This window comes from Aplidium turbinatum, chromosome 1 (assembly GCF_918807975.1).
Source record: "Aplidium turbinatum chromosome 1, kaAplTurb1.1, whole genome shotgun sequence".
NCBI classification, from domain to species: domain Eukaryota; kingdom Metazoa; phylum Chordata; class Ascidiacea; order Aplousobranchia; family Polyclinidae; genus Aplidium; species Aplidium turbinatum.
The window spans coordinates 47,908,287-47,924,954 of NC_137472.1; the positions used below are offsets into that span (position 1 = coordinate 47,908,287).

General features: G+C 34.3%; 1 protein-coding gene across 1 annotated transcript; it reads left to right on the forward strand.

The window, feature by feature from the left end:
* Positions 1-3,502: 3,502 nt before the first annotated feature.
* LOC145781686 (uncharacterized) lies at positions 3,503-15,379 on the forward strand. The gene is made up of 9 exons (XM_082593363.1): positions 3,503-3,557; positions 7,484-7,582; positions 8,538-8,723; positions 9,534-9,671; positions 9,955-10,139; positions 11,490-11,548; positions 12,113-12,170; positions 12,988-13,022; positions 14,355-15,379. Exons 2-6 carry the CDS (start codon positions 7,541-7,543, stop codon positions 11,500-11,502), a joined length of 564 nt encoding a protein of 187 aa, XP_082449489.1. The 5' UTR covers positions 3,503-3,557; positions 7,484-7,540; the 3' UTR covers positions 11,503-11,548; positions 12,113-12,170; positions 12,988-13,022; positions 14,355-15,379.
* The last annotated feature ends 1,289 nt before the right edge of the window (positions 15,380-16,668 follow it).

Consider the following 16,668-nt stretch of genomic DNA (forward strand, 5'->3'; position numbering starts at 1 on the left):
AGACTGTTAATTTTCAATAACAGTCTGATTTTGCGTTTTTCAACTTACTTTTTCTCATTTGCTACTGCTTCCCCAAGGCAACAAAAAAGTTTTATGTCATTAGGAAACCGCAAAAAGTAAAAACATCTCAAAAAATGTCAGTCAAGCACTAGCAGTAGCTATAATCAAAATCCGCAAAATGTGACAAATCAGGCCGCATCTCCAGGTGGCCATGGGTAGCCCTAGATTATATAAGACCAAGATCCATAATCTAGTCATTGATATCTTGCTTCTTGGGAAAATTAGTTTTTTTTGCTCCAATGCATTTGTGAAGTTAATATCATAAATAAATATATCTTCCTCACTTGTTATAATGCTTGACTCATCTTGAGAGATTTAAGGTGGGGGGTAGCGGGTAGGTACAGGCAAATAGAAAGAAGTGGCACAGAAGTTACCATCAGCTTTCTGCAAGGTAGAAGCAGACGAACTGCGTTCGAATTACAGGTGAGCCGCTGTGACATATTCGGGTAGTTGTTGCTTCAAAGACCAAGCAAGTGCTCATTTGTGAAGTCCCAGCGCACTTTCGGTTATCTTAGGGGTCATATAGTTTTTCTATAAAAGGATGTGGAAAATCACTCAGCCGTGATTAAAGTAGCTTGAAATTTGCATGGGATATTTATGATGCACTAGCAACGAGTTGATCAAATTACATATTTACACGTTTACAATTTCGTCTGCCAAAACTTCCTTGGATTTTTCTTTAAATTTCATGTTTGAGTGAACACAAATATTTTCCATTTTCAAAGAGCAATAACTTGAAAACTACTTCCCCAATCTTTCTCAAATCAGTAATATTTTACTCAGAAAACTAATCGCTACAACTGTGTAAAATTGTATAAAAAATTGTTATTATGGGTGGCATGACCTGGATGATTTCACAAAGAATGACTCTACTAAAATCGTCTGCTTACATAAGCTAAATTAAAGGCCACATTTTTCCGCATTTTTCTAGAAATTTCTTAATTTGAACACTTCATTCTCATAATTACAAAAATAAAGTTTTAAAAGAAAACTTGTAATTTTCCAATCTTTCTTATCATAAGCAATAAGGAAATGTTGGTTAGAACGTGGAAATAAAAAAAAGTCACATGGTGCATTTTTAAATATGCGAAGTTGATGTGAGTTTGGAAGCTTTCAGCTGCAATGGAACTACACTCCGAGTTTCTTGGATTCCCACCAACTTACGTGCAATCACAAATGTGGCTCCTTCTTTCGTAGTGCAGGTAAGACAAACTTTTACTCATCTTATATAAACAGACATAACTGAGCAAAAACACAACATTAACATCATAAAAATAAAATAACAAACATTTTCGGTCATGCATATGGCTATTATCAAGCCTTTAAAAGAAAATAATTAAACATTAATAAACATTCTCAGCAAAGGTGAAGCTATTACTTGATAGACCGTCAGTGTTTGGTGCTAGAAGTGTGGTTCCGGCCATGTTTTATTGGTCAATTGGTCTTTTGTTTTTTTGGTCAATGTTTGTGGTTCGATACCGTGTTAGTAGCCTATTGAGTATTAGCATGCATGTTCTTTGCTCTCAGTAATCTCTTGTATGCTTTTCGATTAGCGGTGTTAGGAGTGTGGTTGCTCATTTTTTTTCGTTCATTGATCTTTCGGCCAATGTTGTGTTTCGGTACAATGTTAGCCCTTAGTTTAGCATACATTATCTTTGCTTTCAGTATTCTCTATTATTCGTTTTAATCAGCGATGCTAGAAGTGTGGTTCGGTCAATATTTTTGTCAATTGTTTGGTTAGAATTTGTACTGTGAAAATACACACTATATTATTGTAGGTCCTCTTGCAAAATTATTTTGACTAAAAGACTCAAAAAGAGCTTAATACAGCACAGGGTGTAGAAATTTTGCTCCTAAAAGATATTATTGACAAATACAATCTTGTTTTGGTCATTTTATGGCGTACCAATCTTTTTTTGTTGTTGTCAAGATGCACACTTTGTATGTAACCATAAGGCGCTAAGTATGTAACCAAATTTATGAAATTAAAATTGGATTTGGGTGGACATTTTGGTGTAACATTTAAGTTAGCCTATTATTATAAAAAAAATTCATTCACGACTACAGAATGATTTCAATAATTTAGTTCTTGAAAGTTTGGATATCCTGGCGTAGGGTAGCCTTTCAACACGCTAGAACTTCAAAAATGTATCTGAGGTGTCCCCACTTTCACCGATGGCATTTTCACTTCACGTTTAACTTCATAATCTATCTCGATTAACACTGAAGCTTATTACTTAAATTGTTAATTAACTCGAGCAGTGTTTACTTCGACATATTTCATCATTTTGCTAATTTTTTGAGACCCAAAAATTTTTCACTTCCTTTATCCACTGCTGAAACTGTGCATGCCCAATATCGTTTGTTAAGTTAATAAAATGTGGTTAAGCGAGCAAAAAATAAAAATAAATACATATGAAATGTTACATGTCCGGTGACAAAGCAGCAGTATTGAAACATTATGCAAAATTCCACAACAGTGAACTAAAAAAGAAACCAGCTCTGGCAGACTGCTTTGTTGTTACTTTCGCCGAACAACCCAGCAAACAATATATTTAAACATCGCTGAAGATAAATGGCTACATAAAATTAAAGCCACCATTAACATAAAAAAATTGATTCGACCAACCACTTAGTCTGTTTTGTTACTCCCATGTCATCAGCAACCTCCGACCCTGTAGTGTAGATTATTCAACCATGCCCATTCACACGTTATTCTTTTTGGCGTTATATCAATGTAAACTTATGGCAGTGGACTGTAATCTAAATTGCGTTTTTCTTTGTATTCGTCTTGTTGAACGATTGTAATTTACTTGATGGATGATATTGTTCTTGAATTTTGTACCAGTATAGTGTTGAAAATCGTGGCAGAACACCAGTTTAAGATTTAGGCTTGCAGGTTTTGATTTTAATTTTATGTAACCATCTATTTAGAATAGAATTTTATGCATGTTGATAATATCGGAGTTTGCTTTATTTGTTCGTTTTACGTATTTTCAAATTTTCTTTTTACATGTGCTAGCTGAAGATGCTATTACTATAGCGAAATCGATTCTTACTTAATAAATAACACTAAGAGGTTTGATTGTTGTGCAAATGCCAGCATTTGATGAATGCAAAATAGCAGTACCATGTTACATGTAAAATTACAAGTTGAAAAACGCTGCACTAACTAAATATGCGTGAGCCCCTTGGCAGAGGTGGGCCAGCCGTGTATTTGAAAAGCAGTAAATATGGCCTTGCATAATTTAAGCTATTGATCATATTGAGCATCTGCTGCAGAGTTTATTTTTTCAGACAGCCAATAAATATTAAACAGATAAAAATGAGTGGACGTGGGTTTTTCTTGCTGGCAATTAACACGGCCCTTATTGTAGGTCCATTCTTAGACCTACAATCTACCCTAAGAAGTTGATGTGGATTTGGAAGCTTTCAACTGCAATGGAACTTCACTTCGAGTTTCTTGGACTCCCACCAATTTACGTGCAATCACAAATGTGGCTCCTTCTTTCGTAGTGGAGCTAAGACAAACTTTTACTAATCTTATATAAACAGACATAACTGAGCAAAGACACAACATTAACATCATAAAAAACAAAATAACAAACATTTTCGTTTATGCATATGGCTGGGATCAAGCCTATAAAAAGAAAATATTGTATAAGATATAGCCTACCAGAGAAACATGCAATACAACAAGAAGATGGTCTAATTTAAACATTTAAAAAACTGCATAACTTGTTCACTCACGAAGTGATGACTGAAAGATTGCGCAGAAGGCTACAATACAACGGGTCAGGTATTTGAAATAAGAAAAATTAAATGTTCAGAAAAGAAGTATCCAAACAGATTCCCCAAGATGACGGAAGCACAACACGAGATAGTTGCACAAACAAAGCAAAATACTTACAAAAAGCACAACAAGTGACAATTTATTTAAAGGCCGTAAGGAGATCGGAAGCTCAGCCGGCAAACAATCCTGTTGTTTTTTTTTTTGTTTTTTTTTTATCAAGATGCACACTTTGTATGTAATTAAATTTATGAAATTAAAATTAGATTTGGGTAAAATTTTTAGTTTAAAATTTAAGCTAGCATATCATTATTAAAAAAATTAATTTACGATCACAAACTGTTTTCAATAATCTAGTTCTTGAAAGTTTGGATAGCCTAGCGTTGGGTAGCCTTTCAGCATTGTAGAACTTCAAAAATATATCTGAGGTGTCCCCACTTTCACAGATGGCATCTTCACTAGGGTTGGCCGTTTTTGACTTTTGTTCGAAATTCAGAAACGGCTAGTCATAAAAAGTGGCACATGCATGAAAAGATTACGTGTGCAAAATTTCATCCGTTTGGGGGTGCATTTTCTGCCCCCGCAAGGGGGTCAAACTTTCAATTTTTTGAAAAAAAGGGGAAATTTCACTTTCTGTTTTAAAATTTTTTTTTTTAAATTTTTCTACTGGCTAGTTATAACTTGTAAGTGGGATGTACCCAGAACTTTCCTATGTAAAAGCATGTTCCAAGCTTAAGGTTTACTGCCACCGCATCGACGACAAAAATACTGAATTTTCACTAATTTGAAGTGCTATTTTGTCATTGCTCAATAAACAAACTTGTCGCAAAAGGGCGAGATGGTGTTAACGCTGTACGCTCATTTATGTTCTGTCCACCAACTTTGCAGGATGATACGAACTGACAAACTATAAGACGTAATCTTGCTTAAACGAAAAGCAATAGTAGGCCTACAGTAGCCTACGTTTGGTCAGTTGCAGCTATAAAACGGAACCTACAATTTACTTCAGAATAAAATCAATATGATCTGCCGGTTTCGTAAATGGAATGTACTGTACAGTTCCACGTGAATTGTTATCATGATTTTGTTTACACAAATTTGTCATTTACAAACATTTACAAATGTTTTCAAGATGGGCATAAAACGCATTCCTCTATATTACTTTGTTGAGAATATTGGGGGTTTATTCGATAGCTTCTGAGGAGAGTGTAGAATTTTAAAGAAATGTTTTTGGCCATTAGTGAAATTGCTTTCCTTTATAATGGCAAACCATACTGGAATATAAACATTCATAATATAGTCCACAACGTTTCACCAATAGGCTACAGCTGACGGTTCGTTAGATGCAACATATAAACGTAGGATTATATTGGCTGTGGTCAACCATCTTGAGTGGTTCATCATACCTGGACTCCTATATGCGAAATGAATTGATATGTCTCCAATTTTCACTGCTCTGTGCATGTGTAGAAAATGTTTTTGGTCAGTGCTGAGGTCATTTTCATCAATTTCAATCTCTGGTGCAGGAACTGCTTTATATTTTACAACATCTAGTTGTGTGACAGTGGCTAGCTGCTTTATAATGGGCCCAGTGAAGCTATCAGGTTTGCTAGTATTGCCATATCTTTTATAAGATGCCTAAGAGGCCTACTCCATTACTATGGAGTAGGCATATTAACCGCTGAAGTGGCTTTTGGAAATGATCTTTCAGGAGCTTTATCACGAAGCCTTTTTGACCTGTGTTTATTGCGGTTCCATCGCATCCAATTGCCACTATATTATCGTAGCTAATTTTATTTGATCCAAGATATTCAAGAATCCCGGTAGCCATTGACACATTAGATCAGTTGGCTGCAGTAAAATGACCAATGAAATGATAACTTGGCTCCTCAAGTAAAGTAATGTGTTCTTCAACTGCGAAATGTTTTCGAAGTCGCCCAGCAATTTCATTTTGTTTGATGGTTTAATCTTTTCGGCCATCAAAATATATGCTTTGCAAATTTATGCACTTCATAGGCCTACTTTCCATTTGAGTTGTAAACCTCATTTTTTTTCTCGCTCTTCTCACTTTGCTTTTGTCTACGATTGATTGAGATTCGCTATCCGTTACAACTCCCGCATCTTGTAGAAATGATGAAGCAACAAGTGCTGCAGACCTATCTGAAATACCAGTAGGCTACGATCGCATGATTTAGCAAATACTACTAAACTGGAAGTAACCTTGCTTTTTCTGGGGTTTTCCGAGGCAAAACTGGGTTGATAATCAAAATCTTCGCAGCGTTCTTCATTGGATGACAAAGTTTTTGAGCTTGAGTAAGTTAAAGGTGTTTTAACCAAAGCGCTACTTGTGCCTGCTCTTGGGTCTTCACGTAAAGAACGGAATTGTTCTGATCTTGCGACTCTCCTCGGAAAACGTTTAAAATTAGATTTTGTGGCCGATTTATCATGTTTATCAATCACCATTATGCGAGTTGTTTTTTGATCAAGAAGGAACTGTTGTTCTTTAACAGGGACACGATTTTCCTGCGGCAAGTACATTGCAGAAAATTGGAACACTTAGGCTACAACAACCGATTTCAAATATTTTTACTTTGCAGATTCTTTCATTTGGTCCAAATTTTACTGAAACATTCGTATCATCCTGCAAAGTTGGTGGACAGAACATAAATGAGCGTACAGCGTTAACACCATCTCGCCCTTTTTCGACAAGTATATTTGTTGAGCAATGACAAAATTGCATCTCAAATTGGTGAAAATTCAGCATTTTGGTCGTCGATGCGGGGGCAGTAAACCTTAAGCTTTGAACGTGCCTTTACATAGGAAAGTTCTGGGTACATACCACTTACAATTTATATCTAGCCAGTAGAAAAATTATAAAAAAAATTATGTTAAAACGGAAAGTGAAATTGCCCCTTTTTTTTCAAAAAATTGAAAGTTTGACCCCCCTGCGGGGGCAGAAGATGCACCCCCAAACGGATGAAATTTTGCACACGTAATTTTTTCATGCATGTGCCACTTTTTATGACTAGCCGATTTTGAATTTCGAAAAAAAGTCAAAAACGGCCCACCCTAATCTTCACGGTACATTTAACTTCATAAGCTATCTCGATTAACTCGGAAACTTATTAGCCTACTTAAATTGTTATTTAACTGGAGCAGTGTTTAGGCTACTTCGGCATATTTCTTCATTTTGCTTTGTTTTTGGTGACAAAAAAACTTTTAACTCGCTTTATCCACTGATGAAACTGTGCAAGCCCTATATGGTCTATTAAGTTAATAAAACGTGGTCAAGCGAGCAAAAATGAAAAAAAAATACATTATGAAATGTTACATGTAAAATTACAAGTTGAAAAACGCTGCACTAACTAAATATGCGTGAGCCCCTTGACGGACGTGGGCCAGCCGGGTGTTTGAAAAGCAGTAAATATGGCCTTGCATGATTTAAGCTATTGATTATATTGAGCATCTGTAACTGATTTTTTTGATTTTTTTTAAACAGCCATAAAACATTAAACAGACTAAAATGAGTGGACCTTTAATCAGCCGTGGGCTCCCCCGGCTGCATGGTGGTTAACACCGCTCTGATTGTAGGTCTACCCTTACAACAACTTAAAAGTAATTGTGGTTTCACAGGTGAAAGAAACAAAAACAGCTACTTTGAAAGAAGTTCCTTACACTGCACAAGAAGTGATGATATTCGGCTTACAGAAAAGAACTGATTATGAGATAGAGGTAACTTGTATTGATCATGTGTCATACTTGGTGGTAATTTCTATCTAAAAAGTATAGTTGGATCAATAGAATAATATCCCACAAGAGCAAGTATAGTGTGTCAAATTGAGGAAACAAGGAAAAGTAGCTGCAGGAATATTTATTGCACTAAATAATTAGTTTAGTATGGAAAGGGCCGTTTAGGAAATCATTATAAGCAAGTTTCAAAGGGTGTGCTCAACATCTTTTTACTTAACTGACTAACTTTTTACTTTGACTAATTTGCATTTGATTTGGTTCACATGTCTTTGTTTTAAACTTCTCCTTTTTTTTCACAAAAATTGTTATAGGCGTTCATTAGTAATGAGTGTGACGTCATGTCTTTAAATTTCTTGTTTTTAAAATTGATTGGATCCGCAATTGTTTCAAGGAAACAAAATTGATTCGCCAAGAACAGAGCATTTCAAGATCCACTGATCAAAATGCATGGTACATGCACAAGCTGTTTAACATTAAAAAGAATCATAATAAATAAAATAATTCAAACTAATCAAGAAAAATGCCATGTCGAAATAAAAATAAAACTGATCATTTACTTGCTGTTGATATAGAGACGATTTAGCGCCAAAAGGCATGATAATTTTATTTAGGTGAATTGTTGCAAAAGTACATTGATATCTGTGGCTAAGCTTGTACAAGTCTATTTCATTTTTACAATTCAATGAAAATGTAAAATAATACAGTTATCATTTTGCACTTAGAAATCCTAAATTAAGCATTTTTGAGTTATTTTATTATATGACATTACTTGCTCCCAAATGCTTCTGAGCTATATCTCATTAATAAGATCATTTGAAACCGTAAAATTGCTATTTACTAACTTGATTGTTAGACTAAGCTACTTAATAATACATTTACAGTTTGAACTGTTGAAATCACTTCACAAGTACGTAAAATACTTTGTTGACATGGGCAGGTTACACTAAAAGACAGCAGCAGTTGCCCAATTTGGAATATTTCTAAAACAGCAAGTCAAACTACCGGATATGGCTTACCTGATCCTGTAGTTGGAGCTCATGTTGATAACACCACAACTGAGTCACAGGATTGTGCTATCGCTTGGAAGTATAATGCATCTCATCTGCAGATTTTCTCATATGAGGTAGCCTACATCTTTGTATCAAAAACTAAAATGCCCAAAAGGTTGATACTAAACTCATGTTCAGCAAACAAACGTTTCGTAAACTATAGCTTACTGTCTTCATAGTCTGTATAGTATCAGTATATTATAAAGACAGTATAGTTTTCAACGAATTGAATAACGCATTTCAGAACTGCTCTCCGTTCAGCGGCACCTAGTAGATGGAACAAATCCCAGACAACAACATTTCAACAATCAGAAATATCACCCTGCAAATCACGGTAACCGCTCCTGTGTCAAAAGCCTTTACAAGTATGCGAAATTATCAGGAATAACTTATCAAAGGCTTTGTCAGTCCGAAAATTAAGATTCAAAACCAACCAATATTAGGCTGAGTCGGTTGCCTAAAACAACCGATATTGTTTTTTTAGAAAGTTCTTCGCTGGTGAAATATTGCAACTTAATCATGTATGTAAACATGCAGTAGCCTTGGAAATTGTAATTTTCTCTCTTTTTCGAAATTTCAAAATAAAACAGGCTAAATTAAAATTAGGCAAGCTTATTGCATTTTATAAAAAAATAGTTGGCAAAGCTTCTTTAGCCTCTGCAAATAATTTTTTGATTTTCCAAATATTTCTTTTATTTTTCTACATAAGATGCTAACTCCAAGTCATACCTTGCATTGCAGCATGCTAGACTTAACTGCTAGTCTACTTATAGAAATTTATGTGGCAACTGCTATATGGTATTTAATAGGTTTTGTTCCACCTTGCATGTACAAAAATATAAAAGACTGCAATAAAAGTAGCAACTTGTTACGGTTTTGCTCAGGTTACAGCAAGGAGCACGAATATTATTCTAATTCAAACAAAATATATAACGAATGAAGACAGGATCAACAGCACTGCACAGTTGATGATCATTGTGGATCTTTCTTCTTTCGAATTCAATAAAACCGTCTTGTTTCATGTTAGTAACATGCGAGAAATGATGCATTTATATAAATGACATGCAATGTTGGAATAGCACTGTATCAATAAAACCAGCTTGATTTTGAATCGTGAAATGAAAATCTTCAACAAGAGTAACAGATTTATCACTTGCACTTTCCCAGACATTGTTGTACTTTAATTGTTAACTCTTTGCGAATGATATTCTGTCAACACACAAGTGATGACATATCACACAAATCTAGCTAAATTCGTAAGAAAGAAAATTAGAACAATAAAAAAATATTTTTATATTTATTTAGATACAAGCGGTATCATGTGGAGGAAAGAGTGATGCTACCGCAGTAGCAGGAAGCTGTCGAACTCCACTTGAAATATTTCCCGAACTACAACCAAGTACAGCAGGAATATGGATCGGTGTTGGTATTGGTGGATTGTGTGCTTGCTTATTGTCGTTTATCGGAGGATATTTTTTCGGAAAACGCAGGTGAATGTTTTAGCTTCACATTAAAAACCAACTCAAATACTGATAATACAATAGAAATATAGAATTCTGAAACGTGCCTACTTTACAAATACATGTAGACTTGATAATAATAGTGATCGAATGTCATAATAGTAAGTGTTTAGAACAGGGAGAAAATGCAGCAAGCGTGCAGAATTCGACAAGAAACATACAATGCCTACTGTATAATGTATATTATAATGAAAAAGTAACACAGGCTTGACTGACATTGCAGCATGATGACACTCATCATCAGAAATATCATTAGCTCAAATCTTTTATTTTACGCTTTGTTTTAAACAAGGCACAATACATTATCAGTTTAACCAAAGTAATCTTTTTTCAAATGATTTTATGTACTGATTTAAACAACATGGTTAAATTCCTACCTAACTTTAAATCGCCTTTTTATGCTTTAACATTTGGGAAATATGACATAAGGTTATTTATTACTTATTGTAATTGTGAAATTAATATATTTTTTGCATAACGCTCAGAGCTCAAAGTCGATACTTCTTGAGTTACTATAAATAATAAGCAATAATGTTATTTTACAATATCAAGGATATCAGTAACATTATTACAGAAATGTTTGAGGACTTGAAAACTGTAAAGTCTAAAACTTATTTGCATCAAAATTTCGATATTTTTCGAACTGAATTTTTCAGTAAAACTGACAATGATCTGAAACTATATCAGCTATGATTAAAAGTAAAACTAGATACTGTAGGTTACAAAATTCTAAAATACATCCTATATTATTTAGGCTACCTATCTGAATACATGTAATTTTTTAGATCAAAAATTTATTATAGGATAAAAATTGAGAGTAGTTTTTCGTAAATGATTTAGGCCTAATTTTGATATTCTGTTATTATTTAAATAATTTCCGCATGTGAAAAGAATAAAATCTCCTTTCCATCTTGAAATACAGCAATTAAGTAACAGGTTAATTTTATTGGATTTATTCAGGTTTTGTACAATCAAATTAACAATATGTTATTTACAGCATGCATTCTTTGATGTTTATATAAGATATCAATTTTTTCTTAGAGAGTCTTCAAGTAGCAGACCTTCTTTATATGCAAGTATGATATTTGCAAGTTAAATTTTATCCAGTTAAATTAAAGTAGACTGTGAATTTATTGTGTATAGTAATGCAGGGTATACAGAATTCTTAAGCCTGTTTTCCCAAGCCATTTTCTTTTTAGCTTTGTGTGGTAGCTAATAGCAAAGTAAGTTCGAATTTATTTGTTAATAATTTTAAATATTAAAGGCCTTTGGGTGCATCATGCATCACAAGTCTTGAGTTTGTGAATATTGACGTTTCAGAAACCTCTTCTGAATCAACTAAAAGAAATGAAGCTCCACCAACGCCACTACAGAACCATGTAAAGCCTTATATTGATGGCTGGGTAGAATGCATGTTGCATGTTGCAATAGGCTACCATTAAACTTATGGACAAGTTGAATCCGTCAATTCCTTTTCAAACAAATTGATGATTTATTGCAATATTGCTAAACCTCTGCAGAGAGTTGAATCTGTCAATACTTTATATGCAAATTAATGATTTGTTTGTGGTAAATTGTTGTTCCTTGTTGCACTAAAGAGCTGCTGATGCGACTATACAGCAACTTATGTTTAGGCTACAGCCTTTAAATGTAATACTGTAAATATAGTTTCGGGAGAGATGTTTTATAGCATAAACATTAATGTTTTATAGCATAAACATAAAACTTTTAAAAATCCAATAAGTAATAAGTATTCAACAAAAAAGGCTATGTAGGTTATGCTAAACAATATCTTAGAGAAATAATATATTAAATTAACATTTTAAGCATAATTTTTATTTTATTCTATAAAAATAACGATGAAAGGGTGTGCTGAACCTTTTATAACCATTCTTGTAAGTCCAATATATTTTTTATTTGTTCACCTGCTGCGTACATTTCAGGTGGGGCTGCAAGAGCAATACAGTCCATACGTCAATGAAGTGAAAAACGTTGTTTACGGTGACTTAACAATTTTAACATAAACTTTCTGTCAATAATATTAGTAGTATATTGTTATTAAGGAGACAGCTCGTAAAGGTACATAATCAAACTTGCTTAATTGGTCTGCGCTTAATCGCAATATTTACTCAGCATTGGCTTAATCACGATGTTTTTTACTAATCACAACGTGGTTCCAATTGAATTTTCCGCTTTTTTTTCTTGGAACTACAGTATCCTCTTTGTTGAAGCAATTTGGCTTGGTTTGGTCTTGCTGGTCCGATGAAGCGGCTGAACACTACCAAGTACCAAGTAGTCATTTACCATTTTTTTAATATCATTTAAAGGGTATTCGTCTGGTTTAAAGACTGCCTTCTAGTTTTAATTATTATTATGAAAGTTTACTACTTTACTTTGATAAGTTTACGCATGTGCAACACTATAGAGTAGTGTACACGATAAACAATATCGGTTGTCGTAGTAGCTATGAAACAACGGACAAACGTCACCACTTGGTCGTTTTAAGTTGTGATAAATTTCTGTAGTTCTAGTGTTTTATTGCAATTTTATTTCACAATTTATTCTAGTATAGTGAGTTATAAATCGTTGCAAATTATATTTGCCAATAATCATATCAACTAAAAATTGAATGAGGCTGTTCACCAGGCATTTAGTTAAATAACATGTTGCGTTCTAATTTGCACCAGTAGAACGCATCATGTTATTTAAATATCAACTATTGACATAAAAGACATCATTACTTGTAGTAGAAAATTTCATCGTGGTATTTTAATTCTTTTGAAGTTTATTAATTTTCCTTTATTTATTCAATTTTTAGAAAATCTTTGAATTCTACACCTGCTTCATATACAAGTAAGCTGTTCGCAAATATTGTATACAGTAGCTTTGAAAAGGTTTAAGATGATAACCCATTTAGACTAAGCAAATTTGACAGCCTACATCGCAACATACTGCAAAGTTTTTGGCTGGTGGGCTACATCAGTGGCTCTTGGACATTTCAACTCTGCCGAACCGGAAAAAATATATAAATCCGTTTGCTAACCGGTAACCAGAGTATCGAAGGCACGATTATTTTAAGAAAGGTGCGAGTTGAGAGTATGAAAAAATGACGCAAAACTATGCTCAAATATTTAGTGAGGCCTACGCAAATATTTTAGTGTTTGCTAGGACTAAGTTTATTTTGAAGTTGTTTCTTTAAACTACTTTTGCGATGGAAAATCAAAGTGTTGATTTGCCTGCAATTTGCGGATGCAAAAAAAACTTTGCAGGTCACCAAAATTTAAATGGAAAAATTTTCTTAGCGAAATAAACAATATAATTTTTGAGATACAAATTTTTGCCTTGGCTTGATTGATTTTTGTGTATGTGTGGTACAATATTTTGTCTTTTGCCTAAAACTCACACTTTGTATTTGACTAAATTCATCCAATTAAAATCTAGATTTCTGCAGAAGCTAAAATAACAAAATTTAATTTAAAATTTGAATTAAATTGCAATTCAATTATTTTCATAACCACATGATTTTAATTGCTCATCTTTGACGAAGGTTTGCTTAGTTTTGTATATCATCTTTCAGGGATATTTCGAATGCGCGTCCAATGTGTTCCCACCTTATCACATAGTTGTGGCCTACGCTTGGTATCTTGCAACCTATAGTAAATTGCTGTTCTCTATAAATCGCAGTATTATTAAAACTGATTAAGGCTTCAATACTTTGTATCTCCTTCAATGTGGCGAGCTAAGTTATTTGGAAACGTACTTTTACGTACGATAGATCAATAATATGTTTGCAATTAGCTAAGAATTTGGATGTTGACTTATGCATGGTAATCTACATGCACATTCAGATATGTCTTTCATGTATTTACTTAATTTTTGACGTTTCTGAAAGAAATCTTCTAACTGCTGCAAAAAGTAACTAGAAAAGCTGCATCACGACTAATGGAAAACTGTATGAATATTATTGTAGTATTTGTCGCTTCATTTATTACAACGCATAAGAACCGAATTGAACAATTGGCTAAAAATTCCAGAGCTATCCTACTGTATGTAAAAATGTTTGTGTTAACTGTAACAACACTAATCAATGAAGTGTTTAGTGTGATTATTATTTCTAACATTTTTTTATGATTAATTTTTGCGTTGTAGATTCTTTTTGTGAAAGTATTATTTTTATTTTTTCAGAAAAGAAAATAACACGTAATGGCGTTCTCAAGTTGCATTATCCACAACCACATCATGGCCATCTCGTCATCCTCAGTACTATTTTTTGCAACCCATTTTGAAATCTTGATAAAACACCCCTTTTGATTTGGCTGAATAAAAAAAAAGTTTTGTTGTTGTCGTGTGAGCCTCAGGGACCGAGGGTCTATCCTTTCACCGCCCCAGATTCACGATGCTCCCGGACTATGCTGGAAGACTACCAGAAATCAGCCAGTCTTTGGTTTCATCAATCATCATATAAGACACGCAAACTTTCCACTCCTTTAGGCGGCTTGAAGGTGGTACAAACATTGATGATGTGGTCTGCAGTCTGTTCCTCAGTACCACATTTAGAAGAAGAGGAAGAGGCCATTTCTCATTGGTGCGTGGTTGAGCAAAAAATCCCGTCGCTCGTACGCAACTTCACAAAAGAAACCATAAAAAATTCTCTACATGATGAACATTTGACTGAAAATTTTTAAGCTAGCCCAATGTAGCCTATATAAAATGTTTATATTACTGTAACAACATTAATCAACAAAGTGTTTGATATGATAATTATTTTTTACATTTGTTTGTGGTTAATTTTGCGTTGTAGATTATTTTATAGGCTATCAATATTTTTGTCCAGTTTTATATTTTGGAAGAAATGATAATAATATGTGATACTTAAATTTCATTCTTCCACCCAGTCATGTCTGTTTCGTCGTCCTTAGTAGCATTTTTTTTTTGCATCCCATTGTAAAATCTTGATGACATAACTTCTTTGATGTGGTTGAATCAAAAAGAGAGCTTGATTTCTATTTAGCATCGTACGCAAATAGCACCATAGACAAATACTGTATATTTGCTTCTTTTTACGATAGGGAAAAGTAGGATGGTTTAAGCCAATGGGAAGTTTGAACCATAGTTGTTTGTGCGAATATCACAAAATTAGGGGTGATGTAACCATGTCTACAGACAGCGGAAATCGGCTCGTTCCAAAGCATATTTACTTGAACGCAAGAGCTGGGAGATTTATGTGATCAATTAATTATGCTAAAATATATTTTGCAACAAAAAAGTCAGGATTTTTACTTTGTAGATGCATGCAGTTGCAGGTGCCTTATACTTAGGCAACACTTAAAGTATTAATAAGTAGCCATGTTCTAGAGGTATCCACAGGTGCTTAGAAATGTTCTGTAGAAAAAAGGTTTGATAGTGAACTCGATGAGTGTTTTAAAATGGTGGGAATGGGGAGGTTTGAACTATTGAAAACTTGGACGTTTGAACTGCTGAAGATAAAAGCACCTTTAGAAAGGCATAGCTATACTTTTTTTTAACTAATTTTTCTTTCGAGCTTGCTAAGTTTAGGTTTTAGACTTTTTAAATATTTTTTACCTAGGCATACTTATAACCACAACATACGGTGCGTTAATTTACTAATGTTCATGACTGCTTTCCTTTAGTTTTATTTTTATTTTAGATAAAATTTTATCAGCTTTTACGCATTGTTTACTTCTAAGATCATAAGATCTACCAGAAAGCATTGATAGAGGACAGCAAAATGCAAACGAACTTGCAGTTGGAGATTTTGCTGTCGTTAAATTTAACATCAGAAATAGCAGGCTACACATTGTTATATCGACGTGGAAGGAAGTGATAAAAAGCCTGAAGGTCGCTTCTTGCAAAAAGTCCCATCCACAAACATGAGCGCAAAACCAACATTTACATTTAAAGAAAATAATTGTCAGAGGTGCCATTCGGCAAGAACGATTGTCTAGCAGCACTAGTGCAACGCTCAGAGTTTAAGATGGATACCACTACATCTTGCAGGTTTACAAATTGTCCATATGGAATGGATTTGTTTCCTGTCTCATCATTAGTGCGTCCGCTCCGGGAGCCGTCCACACACCCAAACACTCAGCAGGCACACCATACTTACATGGGAGATACCTACCAGGGAGGCGAGGGACTCACTACGACCGAAAGGACCCACCGCGGTAGATGGTAATCTGTGGATGTAAATGTTTGGTTAGTGGCTGCCTCAAGCTGATCTGCCTGTCTCAACTTTCTTCTTGCTGATCTTGGAGCAGTCTAGGAGATGGCGGGTCAAGCTCAAGAACTAGCGCATTTTGATAGAGAGTTAATTTTAATTTTATTTGAAATTGTTTGTGTGTGTGTATCTTCTTGTTGCCCGCTTGAAGAAGGGCACCTGTTTGGAGAAAACGGGCCACTGCAGTCTGACATCTCATTTGGCGGAGATGCCAGAGGGAGGGTAGCTTTCGCTGACCCCAGAGTCATCATGGAATTGGCC